The sequence below is a fragment of the Tachyglossus aculeatus genome, chromosome X1 (genome assembly GCF_015852505.1).
Source record: "Tachyglossus aculeatus isolate mTacAcu1 chromosome X1, mTacAcu1.pri, whole genome shotgun sequence".
Taxonomy (NCBI): Eukaryota; Metazoa; Chordata; class Mammalia; order Monotremata; family Tachyglossidae; genus Tachyglossus; species Tachyglossus aculeatus.
This window is the reverse complement of record NC_052101.1, coordinates 13,280,812-13,308,216: the sequence shown is the minus strand read 5'-3', so window position 1 is coordinate 13,308,216 and position 27,405 is coordinate 13,280,812. Positions and strand designations below refer to the sequence as shown.

General features: G+C 45.8%; 1 protein-coding gene across 2 annotated transcripts; it reads left to right on the top strand.

Annotated features, from left to right (window-relative positions):
- Positions 1 to 27,114, top strand: LOC119950331 (glutathione S-transferase A2-like). 2 transcript variants are annotated; one of them, XM_038772628.1, is made up of 7 exons: positions 1 to 56; positions 9,877 to 10,025; positions 13,868 to 13,919; positions 17,468 to 17,600; positions 21,417 to 21,558; positions 24,443 to 24,574; positions 26,901 to 27,114. In XM_038772628.1, exons 2-7 carry the CDS (start codon positions 9,939 to 9,941, stop codon positions 27,024 to 27,026), a joined length of 672 nt encoding a protein of 223 aa, XP_038628556.1. In that variant the 5' UTR covers positions 1 to 56; positions 9,877 to 9,938; the 3' UTR covers positions 27,027 to 27,114. The 2 variants fall into 2 exon arrangements, with proteins under 2 accessions (XP_038628556.1, XP_038628557.1); XM_038772629.1 differs by lacking the exon at positions 1 to 56 and adding an exon at positions 9,739 to 9,762.
- The last annotated feature ends 291 nt before the right edge of the window (positions 27,115 to 27,405 follow it).

Below are 27,405 nucleotides of genomic sequence, written 5' to 3'. Positions count from 1 at the left end.
GGCCACTCTGTCCCTTGAAGAACTGAGCTGAACTTGAAGCAGGCCACGTGAATCAGGTGAGTGCCCAACCTATAAATCCTTCATGAGTTTTTCTCCTTGAAACCTGGTTTAACCGAGCACAGAAAAGATGATGTTTCTATTGTTTTTGAGGCTTTTTTTGTTTTGTTTGTTTGGAAGCTCCCAGAGTGCTGACCATTCATTCATTCAATCGTATTTATTAAGCGCTTACTGTGTGCAGAGCACTGTACTAAGCGCTTGGGAAGTACAAGTCGGCAACATACAGAGACGGTCTCTACCTAACAACTGGCTCACAGTCTAGAAGGGAGAGGATTTTGTCTGCGTGGGTGTCTGCGTGTGACATATGTCTTCGTATGAAAAAAAGAAAGCATACAGAGGGCAAAGTTGGAAATGGGGGATTAAAGAATGGTACATATTTGAGAGAAAAGAGCGCTTTAAGTTTCCTGACCAATTGTGTTTGAAAAAAATCAATCTAGGAGGTATCATCATCATCAGTCGTATTTATTGAGTGCTTACTGTGTACAGAGCACTGTACTAAGCGCTTGGGAAGTACAGGTTGGCAACATAAAGAGACAGTCCCTACCCAACAGTGGGCTCACAGTCTAAAAGAGGTATGAAATCCCTCCCTATTTTGAAGGGTGCTTGTGGGACACCAAAGAGTTATTGGCTAGTTTCAAGCTCTGCTTCGCACCACTTCACAAAAGTGGCACCGCAATAGGTGAAACACGGGAAGGCCTGACACACGGTCCATCGGCGTGGCTTTCTCAACACAAAAATCTCACAAGGGAGGCGAGATTGGTTGATTGGGTTCATATCTAGTCTGCCCACAAACCTGTAGCAACGTGAAATTTAAACTGGGCCGGTTCTCCCAGGATTGTGTGGGAAATTTTCCAAGAGAGGGAGAAGGGGCTAGTGTTCAAGAAAAGATGATTCAGTACCACTGGAGCCCGGAGGCAAGTGGAAGGCAACTATGTATGAAGGCATAAAGCAGAGTTGGAGATTGCTTTGCACACAGTAAGCACTCAATAAATTGATTGATGAACACAAGCCCCTTTTCCTGCAGCTCCCTAATCCTGTATCTGCCACAGGATATCTAGGGTATAAGTCGGGCTTTCTGCCTTCCCCTACTTCTGATTTTATTTCCTTCTAGCCTCTCCCGTGAAGAAACAGGGGATTTTGTTGAATGAATGTACTTCTAATTCTTTGTCCTAAATGAGGTCAAGTTGTTGGCTATTGTTCTCTTGCTAAGATCAAGCCCGACACATGAAACAGTCAGAAAAGAGGTAGTCTCGAGGGACAGGAACAAAATGCATTTCTCATAAAGTTACATACGAACCAAAATGCCTGGGCCTGATGGAATCTAGAAGCAGGCATACGATGGTCGCAAGTTTGGAAAGATTTGATTTTGAAGGAGACGTAGGCCCCGCGTATATCATCCCATGGGAAAGAATCAGCAGAACAAAAGATTTTCAGAGAAGAGAGAGTAATGGCTTCTGGGAGCTGGAAACGAAAGCAAGCGAAAGTATCCCTTCTCTTTTGGAAAGGGGCTTGCAAGAACAAGAAGCCCAGTAATTCAGTGACTGGCAAAAGGAGTGAGAGCTATTTAAAGAGCCGGAAATGCTGAATCCAGGAATAGGGAGAGTGTACGGAGATCTGATTGGTGACCCTCAGGGGTGGGCAGTTTCTTTTCTCAGAGCGTGGTCTCTCTGGGATAGGGAGGGATTTTTTTCTGCCACTCTGTTAATGGGATAAATGCCCAAAACCATGGGCCTCGGAATCAGAGAATCTGGGTTCAAACCCCAGCTCTGCCACTTGCCTACTTTGGGAATTCCAACAAATCATTCATTCATTCATTCAATCATATTTATTGAGCGCTTACTGTGTGCAGAGCACAGCGTGGCTCAGTGGAAAGATCACAGGCTTTGGAGTCAGAGGTCGTGGGTTCAAATCCCGGCTCCACTACTTGTCAGCTGTGTGACTTTGGGTAAGTCACTTCACTTCTCTGGGCCTCAGTTACCTCATCTGTAAAATGGGGATTGACTGTGAGCCCCACGTGGGACAACCTGATCACCTTGTACCTCCCCCCACCAGCGCTTAGAACAGTGTTTTGCACATAGTGAGCGCTTAATAAATGCCATTATTATTATTATTACTAAGCGCTGGGCCTCACTCTCCTTGTCCGCTAAGTGGATACAGAAAAGCTGTTCTCCCTCTTTCTATTGTGAGCCCCGTATGAGTCAGGAACTGTACCTGACCTGATTATCTAGTATCTATCCCAGGGCTTTGTACAGTGCTTAAGCACTTCAATTACCATTAACCCCTAAAGAGAGAGATACAGGAAAGCCAGGCCCTAGGATAGGGAAAAAGGAGTGGAGTATGGGAGGTGTTTAATAGCTGCCCTTCCCCTGTCCCCACTAAACAGCTGTTTAAGAGCCGTCCTGTCCCTGTCCCCATTAAACAGCTGTTTAAGAGTTGCCAGCTCCCAAATCCAGTACCATCATTATCGAGTTTTTTCTCCGCACGCTCCTAACCTCACAGCTAGAGCTGACCCTGAAAGTCAATTGTTTTTGATAGAAAACTGGGCCAAAGCATTGCTTCAAGGATTTAGTCTCCTTTCGAGTGCAATTTCTGGACACTGCAGCTAGAGTCCATCCCTGCCCCCGAACTTGATCCAAGGGACAATGGGAAAATTAGGTGGCCTAATGGCATTCTTTAGTGAAAGTTCTCAAAACTGGATAAACCTGTTACTGCGGGATATCTGAGCACTGACCACTTTGACCTTGTCAAATTCTGAGAAGCAGCAGATAGTGATTCCAAAAATTGTTCGACTCGCCGGACATATTTTCAGATTATACAACTGCTATTCAAATCGCATTAAGGAGCTGGCCCTGAAAAAGCGCATGGTACTAGAACAGAATATTGTACAAAAAGGAAGAACTCCGTGTCTAGCATCAGTCAATCTCTTGGGATTAATTCAGATCGTCCTCCCTACTTGTTAATAATTGTAACTTTGGTATTTGCACATGGGGAGTAAGAATGGGGATGGATACGGGATAATAGGATTGGACACAGTTCCTGTCCTATGTGGGGCTCACTGTCTAAGAGGGAGGGAGACCAGTTAGTTAATCCCTGTTTTAAAGATGAGGAAACAGAGGTACAGAGAAGTTGTGACTTGCCCAAGGTCACACAGCTGGCAAGTGGGAGAGCCCCATGTGGGACAGGGGTTGTGTCTGATCTGCCGATCTCATATCTACCCCAGAGTTTAGTACAGTGTTTGGCACATAGTGAGTGCTTAACGATTCCAAAATTATAATTATATTACTATTTTTATTACTGTTGTTGCTGCTGTTGTACATAGGGCTATTATGTACAGACCCTATTGTTTCTGTCCATTTAAGCAAGATTCCTGGAGAAAGAGATGAACCTGTTGTCGAGAAGCAGCGTGGCTTAGCGGAAAGAGCACGGGTTTGGGAATCAGAGGACGTGGGTTCTAATCTCGGATCTGCCACTTGTCTGCTGTGTGACCTTGGGCAAGCCACTTCTCTGTGCCTCAGTTACCTCATCTGTAAAATGGGGATTAAGATTGTGAGCCCCACGTGGGACAACCTGATCACCTTGTATCTACCCCAGAGCTTAGAACAGTGATTGGCACATAGCGAGCGCTTAACAAATACCATAATTATTACTATGATTATTATTATTCTGTAGTATTATCCAGGTAACGGCTTAGGGTTGTTTGGCCAGATCAAGAAAGAAGCTGTGTCAGAGCTGCTATATCTTCAATTAAATTCTCCTTATTTCCTTCCCATCCTTTCAGACTCTCACCCAGAGAAGGATGTCAGATTTCTGGTTAAGTGAGAGATAAATTCCTTGGGGGCAGAGATCCTGTCTACCTACTCTATAGTACTCTCCTAAGGGCTTAGTACAGTGCTCTGCACAAGTGCTAAGTCGATTGAAAGATTCATAGAGAACTTGAATTCCCAAGCGCTTAGTACAGTGCTCTGCACACAGTAAGCACTCAATAAATACGATTGATTGATTGATTGAATTCGTAATGGACTTTTTTTTAAATGGGATTTATTAAGTGCCCACACGTCAGGCACTGTATTTAATCGTATTTCAATTATATTAAGCACTGGGGCAGACACAAGCTAATCATTTTGGACACAGTCCATGTCCCACTTGAGGTCCACAGTCCTAATTCCCCTTTTATGGATGAGGTCACCGAGGCACAGAGAAGTACAGTGACTTGTCCAGGGTCACACAGCAGACAAGTGGCGGAGCCAGGGGGAGGATTAGATCCCAGGTCCTTCTGCTCTTTTTACTAGGTCACGCTCCTCCTATGAGGAGGACGTAAATTAAGCAAAGACCCTTGTAACATTCAGAGGACTGGGATAACAATCAAGTTAGTCAGTGAGCGTTCAAGGAGAACTTCAAGCAGTAGAGTGCACAACTTCAGACTCCTCCAGGGGCCCTCTGAAGAGTGTCCTGCCCAACTTTAGATGCCACATCTAAGCCTGGTTGTTTGGGATGTCTTTTTGAGCATACTGAGTGTGTGCTCCCTTCAAAGCCCTACTGAGAGCTCACCTCCTCCAGGAGGCCTTCCCAGACTGAACCCCCTCCTTCCTCTCCCCCTCCCCATCCCCTCCGCCTTACCTCCTTCCCCTCCCCACAGCACCTGTATATATGTTTGTACAGATTTATTGCTCTATTTATTTTACTTGTACATATTTATTCTATTTATTTTGTTAATATCTTTGGTTTTGTTGTCTGTCTCCCCCTTCTAGACTGTGAGCCCGCTGTTGGGTAGGGACCGTCTCTATATGTTGCCAAGTTGTACTTCCCAAGCTCTTAGTACAGTGCTCTGCACACAGTAAGCACTCAATAAATGCGACTGAATGAATGAACGAATAAATATGATTGAATGAATGAATGCTTGGAAGGGAGAAGCAGTGCTGACACCTCCCTCCCAAGCTCGGTCTTCCACTTCTGATGGTGGGCCACCGCTTACAGGGTCTGCTCGGTGCAGAATGAGAGGAGGTTGGCCGGGCTAAAGCCCCAACTCCCTCCCCTCCGATACCCATCTATTCATTCCCTAGGCCTTGCTCTCATTTACCCTTCAATTCTGAGTAGACAAACAATTCACATAGAAAAAAAAAAAAACCCAGTAATACACTCTAGAGAAGCAGCATGGCTCAGTGGAAAGAGCCCGGGCTTTGGAGTCAGAGGTCATGGGTTCAAATCCCGCCTCCGCCACTTGTCAGCTGTGTGACTTCGGGCAAGACACTTAACTTCTCTGGGCCACAGTTACCTCATCTGTAAAACGGGGATAAAGACTGTGAGCCCCACATGGGACAACCCGATCACCTTGTAACCTCCCCAGCGCTTAGAACAGTGCTTAATAAATGCCATCATCATTTCCCTCGCCAGTCACCCTAGCTCATTCTTCATTCATTCAATCGTATTTATTGAGCGCTTACTGTGTGCAGAGCACTGTACTAAGCGCTTGGGAAGTACAAGTTGGCAACATATAGAGACAGTCCCTACCCACCAGCGGGCTCACAGTCTAGGCATCAGGCATCCTGCCTAGCTCAGGCATCCCCTCCTGCCTGGAATCTCCTTCCCCTCCATATCTGGCAAGAATGAGAAGCGTGGCTCAGTGGAAAGAGCACTGGCTTTGGAGTCAGAGGTCATGGGTTCGAATCCAGGATCCGCCACTTGTCTGCTGTGTGACTTTGGGCAAGTCACTTAACTTCTCTGGGCCTCAGTTCCCTCGTCTGTAAAAATGGGGATGAAGGCTGTGAGCCCCATGTGGGACAACCTGATCACCTTGTAACCTCCCCAGCGCTTAGAACAGTGCTTTGTACATAGTAAGCGCGTAATAAATGCCATCAAAAAAAAAAACAAAACATTTTCCCCTTCTCCGGAGGGGCCGTCTCTATATGTCACCGACTTGTAGTTCCCAAGAGCTTAGTACAGTGCTCTGCACACAGTAAGCGCTCAATAAATATGATGGAATGAATGAATGTTGGCGGCATTCTCTGTGATCATCGGGCAGGGGATAAAAACCGCTCCTGTGTGCTCTTGTATTCTTCCATCGCCGCTGAAAGTTTGAGCCAATTTCCTGGTTTGGTATGTAGTGTGTTCTAATGTTTCATCATTAGATGTGTCTGACCCAAGTCCCTTCTCCCACCTAAGCACTTAGAGTGCGCTCCCCACTCCTTCATTTCCACCCCCTAACTCTATTCTCCCTCCTAGACCGTAAGCCCTGTGTGGGCAGGGATTGTCTCTCTTAATTGCTGAATTGTAGTTTCCAAGCGCTTAGCACAGTGCTCCGCACACAGTAAGTGCTCAATAAATACAATCGAATGAATGAATGAATTGTACCACCTACACCCCACTACACTTTGGTATTCACCCCAAGTCCCAACCTTCAAAGCACTCCTGTTCATAACTTGATACTCCATCATTTCCCCCTACCTGTAATTTATTTTAGTGTCCATCTCCCCAGCTTTTATTGTTATTATTATCACTATCATTGCTGTCATTAAGCTCCTTGAGGGTGGGGATCATATCTCCCAACTCAATTGTACTAATCCAAGTGCTCAGTACATTGCTCTATACCTATCACACCCTCAGATACCATAGATTAATTGACTGATTAACTGATGGTCCCTTCTCCACAGCAATGGAGGGAAACTGTAACTTCCCATGGTATTGAGCACTTACTTTGTGCAGATCGCTGCACCAGCAGCATGGCATAGGAGATAGAGTATGGGGCCTAGGGGTCCGAAGGTCATGGGTTCTAATCCCCGCTCTGCCTCTTGTCTGCTGTGTGACATCGTTTCTCTGGGCCTCGGTTACCTCATCTGTGAAATGGGGCTGTGAGCCCCACCTGGGACAGAGAGTGTGTCCATCCTGATTAGCGTGTATCCTCCCAAAGACAAATTGTTGCCAATTTGTACTTCCCAAGCGCTTAGTACAGTGCTCTGCACACAGTAAGCGCTCAATAAATACGATTGATGATGATGATCCTCCCAGCGCTTAGTACAGTGCCTGGCAAACAGTAAACACTTAATACCATAATTGTTATTAACCCCTTTTTCCTCTCCCCATCCCCTCCGCCTTACCTCCTTCCCCTCCCCACAGCTCCTGTATATATGTATATATGTTTGTATGGATTTATTACTCTATTTTATTTGTACATATCTATTCTATTTATTTTATTTTGTTAATATGTTTTGTTTTGTTCTGTCTCCCCCTTCTAGATTGTGAGCCCACTGTTGGGTAAGGACCGTCTCTATATGTTGCCAACTTGTACTTCCCAAGCACTCAGTACAGTGCTCTGCACACAGTAAGCGCTCAATAAATACGATTGAATGAATGAATTAACCAAATTAGCCAAAGGTTGCCCTGCCGATCTCGATTTTGCAGCCTAGAAGGGCAGCTGATCTAGACTGTGAGCCCGCTGTTGGGTAGGGACCGTCTCTGTATGTTGCCAACTTGTACTTCCCAAGCGCTTAGTACAGTGCTCTGCACACAGTAAGCGCTCAATAAATACGAATGAATGAATGAATGAATACTGAACTTGCTAACTGACTCCTGCTGACCCATTGAACAAAGGGGAAGTCTTTGCAATGTTAGCTTTAATTTGTTAGCTAGAGAAGCAGCATGGCCTAGTGGCTAGAGCCTGGGAGTGAGAAGGACCTGGGTTCTAATCCTGGCAGCACCACTTGTCTGCTCTGTGACCTTGGGCAAGTCACTTCACTGAGCCTCAGTTCTCTTACCTGTAAACTGGGGATTGAGACTGGGAGCCTTATGTGGGACAGGGACTGTGTCCAACTTGACTAATTTGAAACTACCCCAGGGCTTAGAACAGTCTTTGGAACCGAGTAAGCGCTTAACAAGTACTATTATTATTATTTTTTAAGCCGGGGGAGAGGACCCCGAAAGTTAAGAGGTTCAGTCTCCTCTGCGTAAACACAGAAGGAAATGCACACTATCTAATAGTGACGGGCCAGTGAGGAGTCTGGCCTTGAGAAAGAACAAGCAGCCCATTTGAGAGCAAAGCAGCAAGGGGAGCTTTTAGCAGTCTGGTTGTTATTTTAGATTTGGTTTTGCTGGTCTTTGTGGGAGGAATGAAGAAGGGAGAGAACTGATCTCAACTCTAGGGAACAGAGGCAGGCCCCTTTCATGAATCAATCAATCGATCAATCAATCAGTGATACTTATTGAGCCCTTACTGCGTGCAGAGCAACATACTAAGCTCTTGAGGGAGCACAGTACAATAGAGTTGGTAGACACCAACCTTGCCCATAAGGAGTGAATATTCGAGAAGTTTGCCAAGGGCTTTGGATTTTTAACCACTCTAGTCCCATATAAAAGGGGTGGGTGCTTGGCACAAACCCCCCACATTCACCAGTATCTAGAGTTTTAGCATCTCTGGTTTCAGCCAATTCCCTGAGATTAGCATTCATCTTTGATATTGGCCAATTATCATCATCATCATAATGCTTTCCTCCTATATACACTTACCCCTTGGACTTCTTGCCCACCCACTGTTCCCCATCCTCCTTCTCAATTTCCCATCCCTCCCAACAGTCCACTCTCAATCATCAGGGAAAACATTGTCTCTCAAAGCATTCAGTTCTTTCCTATTTCTTGTGCCACTCCTTCTCCTGCCTTTGACAGGTTTCTCCTTTCTCTTCCTTTCCTCCTTCCATTTTAACTTGTGTCACTCATTCTCATCCTCGTTCTATTCAGGTAAATTTTATTGGTTTCTTTTTTTCCCTTTGTGAGTTCCCATTTTCATTTCTGCCTCTGCTTTTCTGTTCCTTCCGTCCTCCCTTCTATTTTCCTTTGGCTCTTTTCTGCCTCAGTCTTTTTCCTTCCACATTTCCCCCTTTTCCATCCCATTCTTTTCCTTCTCCTCCCTCTCTTTTTTTCTCCCAGCCTTTATTTCCCAGAGGGTTGTCTCTCTGTGCCTATTTTTTAAATGGTATCTGTGAAGCGCTTACTATGTGCCAAACACTGTTCTAAGCACTGGAGTAGGTACAAATTACTTGGGTCGGACACAGTCCCTGTCCTACATGGGGTTCACAGTCCAAGTAGGAGGGAGAACAGGTATCCCCATTTTACAGGCAGGGAAACTGAGGCACGGGGAAGTGACTTGCCTGTCACACAGCAAGCAATGGGCAGAGCCAGGATCAGAACCCTGGTCCTTCTCACTTCCAGGCCCGTGCTCTCTCCACTAGGCCACACTGCTTCTCGTGCCTCTCTTTTCCAGGTCTGTGCCCTCTCCCTCCATAAAAATAGTATTTGAGGTATTTAAGTGCTTACTATGTGCCGGCACTGTACCTTCTATGAGACTGCTTTGTGAAACTCCTCCGCAACCCTAGCTCTCCCCGGGAGGCGTCCGTCCCGGGCAATGGAAATTTACATTTTGGACATGACTCCTGACAGGATTGCCTGTGTTCCCGCTGGCTGCAGCCCAAGAAAGCAAAGCCTGCAGTGATTATAATGTATAAATCAATATAAAACCTGTTTATCTTTGTGCTTTGTCCTAGTTGACAGTTGGCCCCGGGACATTCACCTCAAGAGCTGTAATCCAATGTGAACCATTAATTCAGTAAAGCAGCCAATCGTGTTTAACACTTTCACAGTCAGCAACCTTGAACACCCATTTACCGCAGGATTAAGAAAGACTATCGAAGTCCACATTTCGTTACAGCCTCTCCCGCTTTGGTCCGTGAGAAAGCTTATTTGTGTTCTACGTCAGGGACTGTTCATCCGGGCAAATATGAATCTCCTTCTAATTGCTTTATCTACTCAACTCTTCCCCTCTCGTTCTTCGCTTAGGAAAGTTGGCCCTTCGCCTTCCTGCTTTGTCCTCGATCGACAGACTGCTGGGAAACAGGACCATGGCTGCGAAACCCAAGCTTCACTACTTCGACGGGCGAGGCAGGATGGAAACCATCCGGTGGATGCTGGCAGCCGCTGGGGTGGAGGTGGGTACTCAGCTTCCATCCATCGGGCCGGGGCCGGGGCCGCCACGTTGCCTGAAATGGCCCTACCCTTCGGGCAGCACAGCCGATGATCCACCGTCGGGAAGCAGCATGGCTCAGTGGAAATCAATCAATCAATCAATCGTATTTATTGAGCGCTTACTGTGTGCAGAGCCCTGTAGTAAGCGCTTGGGAAGTAATAATAATAATAATAATTGGCATTTGTTAAGCGCTTACTATGTGCAAAGCACTGTTCTAAGCGCTGGGGAGGATACAGGGTGATCAGGTTGTCCCACGTGGGGCTCACAGTCTTAATCCCCATTTTACAGATGAGGTAACTGAGGCCCAGAGAAGTTAAGTGACTTGCCCAAGATCACACAGCAGACGTGTGGCGGAGCCGGCATTCGAACCCATGACCCTTGGCTCCCAAGCCCGTGCTCTTTCCACTGAGCCACGCTGCTTCTCATAAGTACAAGTTGGCAACATATAGAGACAGTCCCTACCCAACAGTGCGCTCACAGTCTAAAAGGAAAGAGCTCGGGCTTTGGAGTCAGAGGTCATGGGTTCAAATCCCGGCTCCACCAATTGTCAGCTGTGTGACTTTGGGCACATCACTTAACCTCTCTGGGCCTCAGTTACCTCATCTGTAAAATGGGGATTGAGACTGTGAGCCCCCAAGCATGGGACAACCTGATCACCCTGTAACCTCCCCAGCACTTAGAACAGTGCTTTGCACATAGTAAATGCTTAATAAATGCCATTATTATTATTATCGGGAATCTCCCACTCCCATTTGGGGACGGCTACTGAGCATAAATCCAGAAGGATCTCACAGGATCTCAGCCCTGCTCCCCTTCACACTTGATACAGTCCTCTCTCAGAAGGATTAGGATTAATGCCTGTCTATTTGTTTTGTTTTGTTGTCTGTCTCCCCCCTTCCAGACTGTGAGCCCGTTGTTGGGTAGGGACCGTCTCTATATGTTGCCGAATTGTACTTTGCAAGTGTTTAGTCCAGTGCTCTGCACACAGTAAGCGCTCAATAAATACGACTGAATGAATGAATTAGGGAACAGGGGGCTGGATCATGGACTGTCCATTAGCACAATTTGGTCGGGACTAGATGAAGCAATTTATCCCTGATGATCCGTTCCCCCATCGAGAGAGGATACTGGCTCTTTCAAGGCCGGATTTTTCATCAGTAGAAACAGGGAGCCAAGTTATTGTATTTCTCAGGAGTGCCTGCTAACCTAATTATCTGAGGCACACATACCCTCCTTGGCTAGATTACTGAATAATTAATAATAGGGAACGTTTTTTGCAAATGGCACACTGAGCCTCGACGGAGGGAGCAAAGAGAGCAGATTGATGGTGTTCCAACCAGTGATGAAAGTAGATGGAATCGCAATGTTGGATTCATTCATTCAATCTTATTTATTGAGCGCTTCCTGTGTGCAGAGCACTGTACTAAGCGCTCGGGAAGTACAAATCGGCAACATATAGAGACAGTCCCTATGGATGTGGATGTGTTGTTCAAATCCCGGGTGGAGTAAATGCTCATCTGGGAGCTAGCCTATCAACTCTGTTGTACTGTACTCTCCAAGCTCATAATGCGGTGCTCTGCTCAATAAGTGCTCAATAAACATCACTGATTGATTGAGACAGCAGCAGCTTCAGGATTCAGTAGTGCAATGTCCCAGGATAGTCAGGTGCCCATAGGCCACTTAATCAGTCGATCAGTCGTATTTATTGAGTGCTTAGTGTATGCATAGCACTGTCCTAAGCACTTGGGAGAGTTCATGCATTCATTCATTCAATCGTATGTATTGAGCACTTGCTGTGTGCAGAGCACTGTACTAAGCGCTTGGGAAGTACAAGTTGGCAACATATAGAGACGGTCCCTACGCAACAGCAGGCTCACAGTCTAGAAGAATGTTACAGAGTTCGCAGACACATTCATAGAAGCTGTTACCCCACTTCAGCCTATACTTCACTCTGCTGCCCAGATTATCTTTCTAAAGAAACGCTTTGGGCATGTCACTCCCCTCCTCAAAAATTTCCAGTGGTTGCCTGTCGACCTTTGAATCAAGCAAAAACTCCTCACTGTCGGCTTCAAGGCTGTCCGTCCCCTCACCCCCTCCTACCTCACCTCCCTTCTTTCCTTCTACTGCCCAGCCCGCACCCTCTGCTCCTCCGCCGCTAATCTCCTCACCGTACCTCGTTCTCGCCTGTCCTGCCATCGACCCCCGGCCCACGTCCTCCCCCGGGCCTGGAATGCCCTCCCTCCGCACATCTGCCAAGCTAGCTCTCTTCCTCCCTTCAAAGCCCTACTGAGAGCTCACCTCCTCCAGGAGGCCTTCCCAGACTGAGCACCCCCCCCTTTTTCCTCTGTTCCTCCTCCTCCTCTCCCCAATCATATTTACTGAGCGCTTACTGTGTGCAGAGCGCTGTACTAAGCGCTTGGGAAGTCCAAGTTGGCAGCATATAGAGACGGTCCCTACTCAACAGCGGGCTCACAGTCTAGAAGGGGGAGACAGACAACAAAACAAAACAAGTAGACAGGTGTCAATACCGTCAGAACAAATAGAATTATAGCTACATACACATCATTAATAAAATAGAGTAATAAATATGTACAAATAAAACAGAGTACGTGCCACCTTGACGCCACTAGGCACTTGTACGTCTCTTGTCTGTGGTCCCCAGTGGCTAAATGTCTGAGAATATTGGACGACTATTGCCATTCCACTGTCAGTGGCCTTTCCAATATTACGGGGAGGCTCCTTTCCCATTGCTTGCAGACTGAACGGTAGATTCCCCAGGGAATCATTCTCCCTCAAATGCTCCCTTCTCTGAGCTGCCCTCACTTTGTGAGGATGGTGGCTGACATTCTTCTGGAATGCCCTCCCTCCACGCATCCGCCAAGCTAGCTCTCTTCTTCCCTTCAAAGCCCTACTGAGAGCTCACCTCCTCCAGGAGGCTTTTCCAGATTGAGCTCCCCACTTTTTCCTCTGTTCCTCCTCCTCCCCTCCCTGACACTGAGCTACAGTCACCGTAGGCCCTACCAATCAATCCATCCGTTGTATTGAGTGTTTCCTGTGTGCAGAGCACTGTACTAAGCACTTGGGAGAGTATGCTAGAACAGAGTTGGTAGAAACGTTCAGACAAGATACCCGGTAGATCTCCGTTTCGATTGCGTTTCCAAGTGGAATTTTTTCCTCAACACAGTGGTATGCCCATTGAGCTCAACTCTAATTCACCTCCCTTCATAAATGTGGGAATAATTTAGAAATTGAAACTATCATCCCCTCGATGATTATATTTCTGCAATGTAAGTATAGTACTGAGCCTAACCCATTCTCTATTTGCCAAGCTCCCAATTACCCATGAGAAACTCTCTTTTTCCAGTAAGTTCTCTCTCAGCTATGTGTCGATCATTCGTCACCTACTCTATCAGGCAACAATTATAAGGCCCCTCCTGGGCCTGGGGGCTTGTGAGAAGGAAAATACTTAAACCCATTTGGATCTCCTTTAAGCCACTTGGCAACGATGCTTCGGTCAATGCTGGAATTTTGTTTGCTCAAGAGGATGGACAACTTTGCAGTCAACCTCAAAGTAAACAAAGCTGGGGAGCTGAGCCCAAAATGTCTAATGGCCTTTAAGATTGAGGGCCCAGGAGGAAACAAAATCAGCCTGCCCAAATACCCTCAGACACTCAAAACAGAAACTCTTGGCGGGTTGGAAAGGACTTTTCCAGACAGCTGTGCCCTGGGAAATCTGCAGGGTGGCAAACTTCAATTCTGACTTCGGAAATAACAAGAAAATCCTTCATTTTCTGCTCTTTGCAGTTTGAGGAAAAATTTTTAGAGAAGGCTGAAGACTTGGAAAGGATGCAGAACGGTAAGACTGAATGCCGAACAAGTCCGGCCCGCGAACTATCCCAGAAAGGGTAGGGGCCAATAGGGAAATAATATAGATGAGCCAGCTCTCTCCCTCAGTGTGTTCCAGTTTACTCCACCAACATGAACTCACACCCTCCATCAATCCAAACTTGCTCCTTCTGCAAGTCTGAACTCGCTCCCTCGTACATTTTTTTTTTATTTCTTTCTCCCGGCACCCAGAGCCACTTAATGATGAGGAAAACCAGATCTAGTCCCTGGGCTCTCAGCTGTCGGAGCTGCCCCAGGACCCTCAGAAGCCCCCCTCAGACTGCAGCTCTTCCCTGGACCATTCTGTAACAGCCCTGAAGGTTCAGGGAGGGAAAGGACTATGCTTCGCTAGTAAGGAAGAAGAGAACATTTAACTCAGTCCCCTCAGTCCCTGGTTCATTCATTCATTCATTCAATCATATTTATTGAGCGCTTACTGTGTGCAGAGCACTCTACTAAGCTCTTGGGAAGTCCAAGTTGGCAACATATAGAGACGGTCCCTACCCAACAGCGGGCTCGCAGTCTAGAAGGGGGAGACAGACAACAAAACAAATTAACAAAATAAAATAAATAGAATAAATATGTACAAGTAAAATAAATACATTAATAAATATACACAAACGTGTATATATATATATATATATATATATATATATATATATATACACGTGACCTCCGACTGCAAAGCCTGGGCTCTTCCACTGAGCCACGCTGCCTAATGACACGTAAGGACGTTACTTGTGTAGTGGAAAAAGATTCCAGATTTAAGAAAAGGAGATGGCCAAGGATGACAGAGAGAACATCTGAGAAAGCCCCGTGTGTCCAGTAGTAATAATAGTAATAATAATAATAACGGCATTTGTTAAGCGCTTACTATGTGCGAAGCACTGTTCTAAGCGCTGGGGTGGATACAAGGTGATCAGGTTGTCCCAGGTGGGGCTCACAGTCTTAATCCCCATTTTACAGATGACGTAACTGAGGCCCAGTGAAGTGACTTGCCCAAGGTCACACAGTTGACAAGTGGTGGAGCTGAGATTAGAACCCAAAACCTCTGACTCCCAAGCCCGTGCTCTTTCCACGGAGCCACGCTGCTTCTGTAATAATAATTGTTCTTTTTATTATTATTATGGTATTTGCTAAGCGCTTACTTTGTGCCAAGCACTAGTGTAAGCACTGGGGTAGATACAAGGTAATCAGGTCAGACACAGTCCCTGTCCCACATGGGACTCAGAGCCTTAATCCCCATTTTACAAATGAGGTAACTGAGGCACTGAGAAGCGAAGTGACTTGCCCCAAGTCATCCCGCAGACAAGTGGCGGGGCCAGGATTAGGACCCAGGTCCTTCTGACTCACAGGCCGGGGCTCTATCCACTAGGCCACACTGCTTCTCAGTCATCCACAGACCATGGCCACCGGAGACTGTTCCACAGTCTGTTCCTTCTAGACTGTGAGCCCGCTGTTGGGTAGGGACCGGCTCTATCTGTTACCAACTTATACTTCCCAAGCACTTAGTCCAGTGCTCTACACATTAAGCGCTCAATAAATACGACAATGAATGAATGAGAGAGCCAGGAGGTGGCATCTCAGGGCTGGGGACGAGCTCCTACTGTTCTGAGGGAGTCACTTGACCACTTCCACCAGTCCATATGCCTCCTCTGGACTACCATTCAATCGTATTTCAATCGAATGGACTACCATTCAGTCATTCAATAGTATTTACTGGGCGCTTACTGTGTGCAGAGCACTGTACTAAGCACTTGGGAAGGACAAGCTAGCTCTCTTCCTCCCTTCAAGGCCCTACTGAGAGCTCACCTCCTCCAGGAGGCCTTCCCACACTGAGCCCCCTCCTTCCTCTCCCCATCCCCCCGCCTTGCCACCTTCCCTTCCCCACAGCACCTGTATATATGTATATATGTTTGTATGGATTTATTACTCTATTTTACTTGTACATATCTATTCTATTTATTTTATTTTGTTCATATGTTTTGTTTTGTTCTCTGTCTCCCCCTTCTAGACTGTGAGCCCACTGTTGGGTAGGGACCATCTCTATATGTTGCCAACTTGTACTTCCCAAGTGCTTAGTACAGTGCTGTGCACACAGTAAGCGCTCAATAAATATGATTGATTGATTACAAGTTGGTAACATATAGAGACAGTCCCTACCCAATAGCGGGCTCACAGTCTAGAAGAGGGAGACAGACAACAAAACACCACATATTAACAAAATAAAATCAATAGAATAGCAAATCCGTACAAGTACGGATTTATTACTCTATTTTACTTGTACATATCTATTCTATTGATTTTATTTTGTTAATATGTTTTGTTTTGTTCTCTGTCCCCCCCCTTCTAGACTGTGAGCCCACTGTTGGGTAGGGACCGTCTCTATATGTTGCCAACTTGTACTTCCCAAGCGCTTAGTACAGTGCTCTGCACACAGTAAGCGCTCAATACGATTGATTGATTGATTAACAAAATAAAATTAATAGAATAGCAAATATGTACAAGTATGGATTTATTACTCTATTTATTTATTTTACTTGTACATATCTATTCTATTGATTTTATTTTGTTAATATGTTTTGTTTTGTTCTCTGTCTCCCCTTTCTAGACTGTGAGCCCACTGTTGGGTAGGGACCGTCTCTGTATGTTGCCAACTTGTACTTCCCAAGCGCTTAGTACAGTGCTTAATAAGTGCTCAATAAATATGATTGATTGATTGATTACAAGTTGGTAACATATAGAGACGGTCCCTACCCAATAGCGGGCTCACAGTCTAGAAGGCGGAGACAGACAACAAAACAACACATATTAACAAAATAAAATCAATAGAATAGCAAATATGTACAAGTACGGATTTATTACTCTATTTTACTTGTACATATCTATTCTATTTATTTTATTTTGTTAAGCGCTCAATAAATATGATTGATTGATTACAAGTTGGTAACATATAGAGACGGTCCCTACCCAATAGCGGGCTCACAGTCTAGAAGTGGGGAGACAGACAACAAAACAACACATATTAACAAGATAAAATCAATAGAATAGCAAATATGTACAAGTACAGATTTATTACTCTATTTTACTTGTACATATCTATTCTATTGATTTTATTTTGTTAAGCGCTCAATAAATATGATTGATTGATTGATTACAAGTTGGTAACATATAGAGACGGTCCCTACCCAATAGCGAGCTCACAGTCTAGAAGGGGGAGACAGACACCAAAACAACACACATTAACAAAATAAAATCAATAGAATAGCAAATATGTACAAGTGAAATAGAGTAATAAATCTGTACAAACCTATATACAGGTGCTGTGGGGCGGGGAAGGAGGTAGGGCGGGAGAGATGGGGGAGAGGAAGGAGGGGGCTAGCAAGTTCCTCCTTCCCCCACCCCCCAAAATGTGCAGCGGTAACAGCACTGACCCCTCAGGAGCATTTCAGGCCTCTGAACCTGCCGAAAGAGCCTGGGTGGAAGTTAAGATCTTTTATTCTTCCCCCTCTTTCAAAGATGGAACTCTGCTATTCCAACAAGTGCCGATGGTTGAAATCGACGGGATGAAGCTGGTCCAGTCCAGAGCCATTCTCAACTACATCTCCACCAAATACAACTTGTATGGGAAGGACCTGAAGGAGAGAACCTTGTACTGTATCTTTTCAGAATTTCCCATTTCTTCCAACTGTGTTTTGTTGTTGTCGTTGTTGTTGTTGTTGTCTTGGGAATCACTAAGCCTCTTTGTTGGTCGAGGGAACTCAGGTCTGCAGTGATGATAAGCAAAGGTAAACCTCGAAATAGCAAACTATTCAGGAAAATAGTCATCTAATGTCTTGGTTTGGCAAAATAGAGAGTGGGGCATAGCAGCGTGGCTCTGTGGAAAGCGCACGGGATTTGGAGTCAGAGGTCATGGGTTCAAATTCTGGCTCCACCAATTGTCAGCTGTGTGACTTTGGGCAAGTCGCTTAACTTCTCTGTGCCTCGGTTACCTCATCTGTAAAATGGGGATTAAGACTGTGAGCCCCATGTGGGACAACTTGATCACCTTCCAACCTCTCCAGTGCTTAGAACAGTGCTTTGCATATAGTAAGCGCTTAATAAATGCTACTATTATTATTGTTATACTTGTGAAACACTATTTGCCGGAGAAGCAGCCTGGCCTAATAGAAGGAGCACAGGCCTAGGAGTAAGAGCACCAGGGTTCTCATCCTTGCTCTGCCAATTGCTTGCTGTGTGACCTTGGGCAAGTCACTTAACTTCTCTGTGCCTCTGTTTCCTCAACTGTAAAATGGGGGTGAAATACCTGTTCTCTCTCCCACTTAGACTCGTGTGGAACGAGAATTGGGTCCAGCAATTAACTTGTACCTACCCCAGTGCTGAAAACAGTGTTTGACTTATAGTAAGCACTTAACAAATACCATTAAAAAAATTGATTAAAAGAAGAAAAAAATCTCTCACCTGATCTCTGAATACCAATTAGTCGAGGTGTGTTGCTCGTGAGTTCTAAGCCCCAGGCTTGTCACTACTTTCTCAAACGTTTCATTGCTATAAAATTATGTTTATGTTACCTGCCACACAGAGTAATACTGATAGTAGTAATACTTATTAAGCACTTCATGGGTGCAGTAAGCTCACCGTGGGTGAGACTGTGTCTTCTAACTCTGTAGTATCATATCCTTCCAAGCGCTTAGTACAGTGTTCTGCATACAGTCGGCATTCAATATATAATAATAATAATAATGATGGGATTTGTTAAGCGCTTTCTATGTGCCTGTTCTAAGCACTGGGGGATACAAGGTAATCAGGTTGTCCCACACGGGGCTCACAGTCTTAATCCTCATTTTACAGATGAGGTAACTGAGGCATAAAGAAGTTAAGTGACTAGCCCAAAGTCACACAGCTGACAAGTGGCAGAGCCAGGATTAGAACCCATGACCTCTGATTCCCAAGCCTGGGCTCTTTCCACTGAGCCACGCTGATGATGACGATACAGAGCACTTTACTACGCTCTGAGAAAGAATACCCAGGTGAAAATCAGACATGGTCCCTGGCCTTCAAGGGGCTTCTAATCTATGAAAAGAAGGTGGTGAGAAGCAACTGCAACAGACTCGTAGGAGCCATGAAAGAATAAAACACTAAAACGACATAAATCACAAGGGCAAACGCCCCAAATAAAGCCCCACGTATGGCTGGGCGCTCATCGGCAGGGCCAGCCCGGCTGCCAGGTTTCCAGGGAGAATCCATCAGGACCACGTCTGGCTCTGAGCTGTCAATCAATCAGTGCTGGAATCGGCTTGGACAAGAGGATGGACAAATTGGTGGCCACCCTTAAAGTAAACTAAGGCTGACCCCAGCCTAGCTCCTGATCAGTCGATAGATCAATGGTATTTATTGGGCTCTTCCTGTGTGCAGAGCACTATATTAAGCAGATAGGAGGGTACAGTACCATAGAAGTTGTAGGTCTGGTCTCTGTCTTTAAGGAGCTTTCAGTCTAGAGAGAGAGAGAGAGATGGTACTTTTAAGCTCTTACTATATGCCAGGCCCAGTGCTAAACACCCAGGTAGATACAAGATGATCAGGATGGGCACAGTCCCTGTCCCACATGGGACTCGCCATCTAAGTAGAAAGGAGGAGGACTCAATCCCCATTTTACAGATGAGGGAACTGAAGCAGAGAGAACTGAAGTGACTTGCCCCAGGTCACACAGCTGACAGGTCCTCTGACTCCCAGGCTTGAGATCCTTCCACTGGGCCACGCCGTTTCCTACGCTGCTGTCGATCATTACATTCCCTGACTCCAAGAAGCTCACAGCCCAGCGGGGTGAGGATTCAGGGCAAGCCAGGAGCGGTCAAAGCCGGACATTAAGAGAGCAGCAGGCAGAATCATGAGATTTCCTCTCTACAAACACCCTCTCCCACCCACCGCTCTCCAGTCTGCAAGCCAGGGGGTTCCTGGAAAAATTCCCACCAGCCTGGGCCTGCTCACTGGATCTGAGCCTAAATCCTGATCAGTCAGTCAATCGATCAGTGGTATTCACTGGGGTCTTCCTGAGTATGCTGAGTACTTGGGAGACTACTTGTGTGACTTTGGGCAAGTCACTTAACTTCTCTGGGCCTCAGTTACCTCATTTGTAAATAGGGATTAAGACTGTGAGCCCCCCATGGGACAACCTGATCACCCTGTAACCTCCCCAATGCTTAGAATAGTGCTTTGCATGTTGTAAGTGCTTAATAAATGCCATTATTATTATTATCATTACAATAGAGTAGGTGCACACAATCTCTACCCTCAAGGAGCTCCAAAGATGATGCTTAAAGGAGGATTCTAATAGATGGAACTAGGCAGAAGATCTAAGTTCTACAGTGAGGGTGGGGGTAATTGAAGAGAAGCGGCATGGCATATTCGATAGACTGGGAAGCTTGTGGGTTCCGATCCCGACTCTGCCACTTGTCTGCCGAGTGACCTCGGGCAAGTCACTTCCCTTCTCTGTAACTCAGTTACCTCATTTTTAAAATGAGGTTTGATACTGTGAGCCCCATGTGGGACAGAGACTGTGTCCAACCTGATTGCCTCGTATTCACTGCAGCACGTGGTACAGTGCCGGAACACCCTACGTGCTTCACAAATACTATAGATATTTTATAGATATAGATATACTATACTAGATATAGTATACTATATATATAGTATATACTATACTAGATATACTATAGATATATATAGATATAGATTATTGAAGGAAGACTTGGGGTGGCCGTGGAGAGCAGAACTGTTGAAAACCTGAAGGGAAATCTTGGTGATATCTGCTTGCATTCACATGAACTGAGCCCTAAATAATTTGTTTATGGTATTTGTTAAGCGCTTACTATGTGTGGAGCACTGTTCTAAGCGCTGATTACCGGTTAATTGGGTTGGACACAGTCCCTGTCCCATATAAGGCTCACAGTCTAAGTTAGAGGGAGGAGGATTTAATCCGCATTTTACAGATGAGACAACTGAGGCACAGAAAAGTTAAGTGACTTGCCCAAGGTCACACAGCAAACAAGTGATAGGGCAGGGATTAGAACCCAGCATTTCTGACGCCCAAGCCCGTGCTCTTTCCACTAGGCCACACTGCTTCCAAATTCCACGTTCAAGACTTGCAGCAGGTGGAAGCAATGCTATTCTTGAGGAAGGACTCCGGAGAAAAACAGCTATTTTTGTTGAGAGACGAATGGTGGAGCAACTCAGTATTGCTCTAGAAAAATAATAATTGGTCTAGGTCTCCACAAGGTGAAGAAATGACCCTACTTGAATCAATCAATCAATCGTATTTATTGAGCGCTTACTGTGTGCAGAGCACTGTACTAAGCGTCTGAACCACCACCTCATAAATTAGACCCAAAGCAGATGATGAGGCAGACGTCCCTGCCATCCTTAAAAACCTAAAGCTGCCTAAAGAATAATTGGAATATGTTGTTTCCAGGATCGATATGTACGTGGAGGGTATTGCTGACCTGAATGAGCTAATCATGATGTACTCGATAACTCCACCTGGGGAAAAGGAGGCAAAGCTTGCCGTTATCAAGGACCGAGCTTCAAACCGGTACTTTCCTGTCTTTGAAAAGGTATCGTGACAGCCCGGCGGGTGGGCGCGGGGGTGGTTTCTACAAGTGGTCCCGTGAAAAGAAGGGAGTCGAGGACAAAGAGCCCCCCTGGGCGGGCCCGGGATCTCCTCTGAAACCAGGCGTTGCCCGGTACCGGGAAAGAATTCCTGCCAACACCCACTTGGTAGTTTCCCTGGAGACAACTAGGGATGCCTGTGGTAAGCTGAGTGGCAGCTTCAGTCCTTGACAGGATTGACCAGAGCAGTTGCTTACCAGGCCTCCCCATCCTTGACCCCGAGATGACACCGCACTTTGGTGAATGCTGGAAAAGTGGTAGCAGCAGTATTTATTAACCATTTTACATGGGCAAATAAGCTCTCGGAAAGAATCCACAGGTGGGAATTAGCTGTATTTGTTGAGCATTTACTGTGTGCAGAGCACTGTACTAAGCACTTGGGAGAGTACGTTATAACACTGTAACAGTTTTTAGACTGTGAGCCCACTGTTGGGTAGGGACTGTATATGTTGCCAATCTGTACTTCCCAAGTGCTTAGTATGGTGCTCTGCACACAGTAAGCGCTCAATAAATATGATTGATGATGATGATGACGTAACAGACCCACTCCCTGCCCACAGTGAGCTTAGGGTCTAGAGAAGAAATGAGATGCTCGTTCCTGGGCTTAAGTATGGGATTGAAGAGCCACTTTCCTGCTTCATTTTGCTCTACTCATGTTTCTCATACAACCAACATAGTCACCAAATCTGTCACCAAATCCTGTCTCTTCTACCTTCACAACGTCACTAAAACCCACCCTTTCCCCCACCCTCCAGACTGCTACTATGCAGATCCAAGCATCTATTCTAACCCACCCTAACTATGGCACCTGCTTCCTTGCTGACCTCCCAGCCTCCTGTCTCTCCCACTCCAGTCCATACTTCACTCTGCTGCCCGGATCATTTTTCTACAAAAAATTCAGTTCACTCCTCCCTCCTCAAGAACCTCCAAGTGTTGTCTATCCCCCTCTGCATCGAACAGAAACTCCTTACCATTGGCGTTAAAGCACTCAATCACCTTACCTCCCCACCATACCACTCTTCCCCAATTTCCAACTAAAGAAGCAGCGTGGTTTAGTGCAAAGAGCCCGGGCTTGGGAGTCAGAGGTCGTGGGTTCTAATCCCGCCACTTGTCAGCTATGTGATCTTGGGCAAGTCACTTTTAACTTCTCTGGGCCTCAGTTACCTCATCTGCAAAATGGGGATTAAGACTGAGCCCCACGTGGGACAGCCTGACAACCTTGTGCTTAGAATAATGCTTGGCACATAGTAAGCGCTTAACAAATAATAATAATAATAATGGTATTAAGCGCTTATTATGTGCAAAGCACTGTTCTATGTGCTGGGGAGTTTACAAGGTGATCAGGTTGTCCCATGGGGGGGCTCACAGTTTTAATCCCCGTTTTACAGATGAGGTAACTGAGGCACAGAGAAGTTAAGTGACTTGCCCAAAGCCACACAACTGACAGTTGGCGGAGCTGGGATTTGAACCCATGACCTCTGACTCCAAATCCCGTGCTCTTTCCACTGAGCCACACTGCTTCTCCTAAATACTATCGTTATTGTTATTATTATGATTATTATTACTACAACATGCTTGGCTCCTCTAAGGTCAACTTACTCACTATATCTCAAACTCATCTATCTCACCACCAACCCCTTAAGGCAGTATCCTTCCTCTGGCCCAGAGTTCTCTCCCCTTTCACAAACAACAGACAGACCACCACCCTCCTGACCTTCAAATCCTTACCAAAATTACATCTCTTTCAAGAGACCTTCCTCAACTAAGCCCTCCCTTCTGTGTCGCCTATGCACATGAATCTGTACCCTTTAATAATAACGATGGTATTTGTTAAGCGCTTACTACGTGCAAATCACTGTGCTTTAAATACTTCTTAGTCACCCCACCCTCAGCCCCACAGACTTATGTACGTACCCATAATTCATTTTAATGTCGGTCTCGCCCTCTAGATTGTAAGCTCCTTGTGGGCTGAGAACGTATCTACCAACTCTATTGCATTGTACTCTCTTATGCCTTTAGTACGGTGCTCTGCACCCAGTAAGCACTAAATAAATACCAGTGATTGATTAAAGAGAGACCCAGACTGACAGGGCAACCTAATATCAATCCATCAAACAATGGTATTTACTGAGTTTACTGAGTGGACAAGGGTCTGTCCATCAGCGCGCTAGACCCATTCGAATCAGAATCGTTATGCCAAGTTTCAATCCATCAATCAATCGTATTTATTGAGCGCTTATTGTGTGCAGAGCACTGGACTAAGCACTTGGGAAGTACAAGTTGGCAACATATAGAGACGGTCCCTACCCAACAGTGGGCTCACAGTCTAGAAGGGGGAGACAGAGAACAAAACCAAACATACTAACAAAATAAAATAGAATAGATATGTACAAGTAAAATAAATAGAGTAAGAAATAAATAGACGAGTAATAGAGTAAATTTCAAACGTAGACCTGAATCCGGAAATGGAGTATTTGCATGTCACCCACGGATCCATCAGCAGACGGTAGATTGGGAACCTACCAACCCTCCTAGGCAAAGCAGCACGACTTGACTTGCGTCTAGCCCCGGCCCACCACGTGCCTGCTGTGTGACCTTGGGCAAGTCACGTAACTTACCGCGGTCTCCTTACCTGTAAAATGTGCATTCAACATCTGTTCTCCCTCCCCTGTGAGCCCCATGTGGGGCAGGGACTGCGTCTCAACTGTATTGTATTGTACAAATCTTCCCCTACACTTACAATGGTGCTGGGCACATAGTAAGTGCCTAGCAAATAGCACAGTTATTCATTATTATTCATCAGCAAGGGCCTTCTGTTCTGTTTTCTAGATCTTAAAGGACCACGGGCAGGACTTCCTAGTGGGTAACCGGTTCAGCCGGGCGGATGTCCAGCTACTTGAAGTCATTTTGTATGCAGAAGAGGTGTACCCCAGCGTTCTCTCCAAGTTCCCCGTGCTCCAGGTAACACAAGGAAAATTGCAGAAAAGAAAAATAAAGCCAGGCCATTCCGCTTCCCGTCCCAAGATTAGGGAAGCAGCGTGGCTCAGTGGAAAGAGCCCGGGCTTTGGAGTCAGAGGTCATGGGTTCAAATCCCGGCTCCGCCAACTGTCAGCTGTGTGACTTGGGGCAAGTCACTTCACTTCTCTGGGCCTCAGTTCCCTCATCTGGAAAATGGGGATTCAAACTGTGAGCCCCCCGGGGGACAACCTGATCACCTTGTCACCTCCCCAGCGCTTAGAACAGTGCTTTGCACATAGTAAGCGCTTAATAAATACCATCATTATTATTATTATTATTTTGGGATCTGCGATGGCCAAAGTGGGATCCCAGGCTCCACAGCCTAGTGGGTAGAACACGGGGCTGGGAGTCAGAAGGACCTGGGTTCTGGTCCCGGCCCTGCCACTTTTTTGTTGTGTGATCTTGGACAAGTCACTTCACTTCTCTGTGCCTGAGGACCCTCCTCTGTAAAATGGGGATGGAGACTGTGAGCCCTAAGGGGGACAGGGACAATGTCCAACCCGATTACTCTGTATTAACCCCAACACTTAGAACAGTGCCTGTTACGTAATGAGCACATAACAAATACCACAGTTATTTGTGAGCACCACGTGGGACAACCTGATCACCTTGTATCCCCCCCGCGCTTAGAACACTGCTTTGCACATAGTAAGAGCTTAACAAATACTACTATTATTATTATTCCCTAAGCTCACTTGAGTTGGCCTCAGAATCCCAAGGGGCTCTAGGTAGGGAGGCTGTGTCCAGAGGTCCAAAGGATACTGGTGCTAATAGTGGGGTGGGGCTTCAAGGGGCCAAGGATTTCCTGCCCACTGTGACTGGAGACAAGCCCACCGCATTACAAAGTGGCAGGCAGGGAAAGGTGGGTGGGGTTGGGGTGAGAAAGCAGAAACGCGAGAGGACAGACCTCAAAACATCTTCACTACACAATAAACCCCCTCCACTCTTCCTCAGAAAGGCTAGGCTGGTCCTATAAATAATAATAATAATAATAATAATGGTATTTAAGTGTTTACTATGTACAAAGCACTGTTCATCATCATCAATCGTATTTATTGAGCGCTTACTGTGTGCAGAGCACTGTACTAAGTGCTTGGGAAGTACAAGTTGGCAACATATAGAGACAGTCCCTACCCAACAGTGGGCTCACAGTCTAAAAGTCCTTCCTCTGTATCCTTCCCAGACTGAGCCCCCTCCTTCCTCTCCTCCTCCTCCCCGTCCCCATCCCCCCCGCCTTACCTCCTTCCCCTCCCCACAGCACCTGTATATATGTGTATATGTTTGTATGGATTTATTACTCTATTTATTTTATTTGTACATATTTATTTTGTTAATATGTTTTGTTTTGTTCTCTGTCTCCCCCTTCTAGACTGTGAGCCCACTGTTGGGTAGGGACCATCTCTATATGTTGCCAGCTTGTACTACCCAAGCGCTTAGTACAGTGCTCTGCACACAGTAAGTGCTCAATAAATACGATTGAATGAATAAATGCTCTAAGCGCTGGGGGGATACAAGGTGATCAGGTTGTCCCCATGTGGGGCCCACAGTCTTAATCTCCATTTTACAGATGAAGTAACTGAGGCACAGAGAAGTTAAACGACTTGCCCAAGGTCACACAGCTGACAAGTGGCGGAGCCAGGATTCAAACTCATGACCTCTGATTCCCAAGCCCGTGCTCTTTCCACTGAGCCACGCTGCTTCTCTGTAAAGGGAGCAGTACCAGACTTTCATGGCTCCCCTCTAGACTGGAAGCTCATTTTGGGCAGGGAACGTGTTTGACAACATTGTCATATCTATCAATCAATCAATTGAATTTATTGAGTGCTTACCATGGGCCGAGCACTGTAATAGGCACTTGGGAGAGTCCAATACAACAGAATTAGTAGATACACTCCCTGCCCGGAACAAGCTTACAGTCTCGCCCAACTGCTTAGTACAGTTATCTGTCCACAGCAAGCACACAGGCACACAATAAATACCATTGGTTGCTTGATCATCATCATCATCAATCGTATTTATTGAGCGCTTACTGTGTGCAGAGCACTGTACTAAGCGCTTGGGAAGTACAAGTTGGCAACATATAGAGACAGTCCCTACCCAACAGTGGGCTCACAGTCTAAAAGAAGCTTGATAAGCTTCTACAAATGTTTTAGGTGATACCTTGATCCAGAGCTTGGTCATGTCTTGGCTGGAGAGGCCGATGGATGTATCTCTCGAGTAGTTTGGCGGTTTAGTTAATTCTGTTGGTTCAAATGGTTTCTCGCTGCAGGTTTTTAAGGCAAGGATCAGCAACATCCCCACAATCAAGAAATTCCTGCAGCCTGGCAGCCAGAGGAAACCCGCAATGACCGAAGAAGCTTTTGAGGCTGCAAAGATCATTTTCAAAATTAAATAATTGCAGAATTACACAGAGAGGTTCAACACGGACAGAAACCCCAAGGAACATCAGAGAGTTCAAATATTCAGAAAAGCATTAGTTTAAAGGATTTTCCTTGACCTAAGGGAACCTGTTAGATAACTTCACCGACAAGTAATAAATCATTTCAGAGAATAAACTGAAATAAAAGTTGAATGGCCCTCTCCATTTCATCTTCCCCCTTCGATAGAATGGTCATTTATTCAGTGTGAGCTTTGGAGAACTTAAAATTCAAATCACTTCTGGGTTTGTCTTTTTCTGGGGCTATACAATGCCTTCCTCAGTTGGTTCAGTGAGTTTGTGAGCTGTGTGGTATGTAAAAAGTTGAAAGCGGGTGGGCAGCCCACATGAGGTAGGT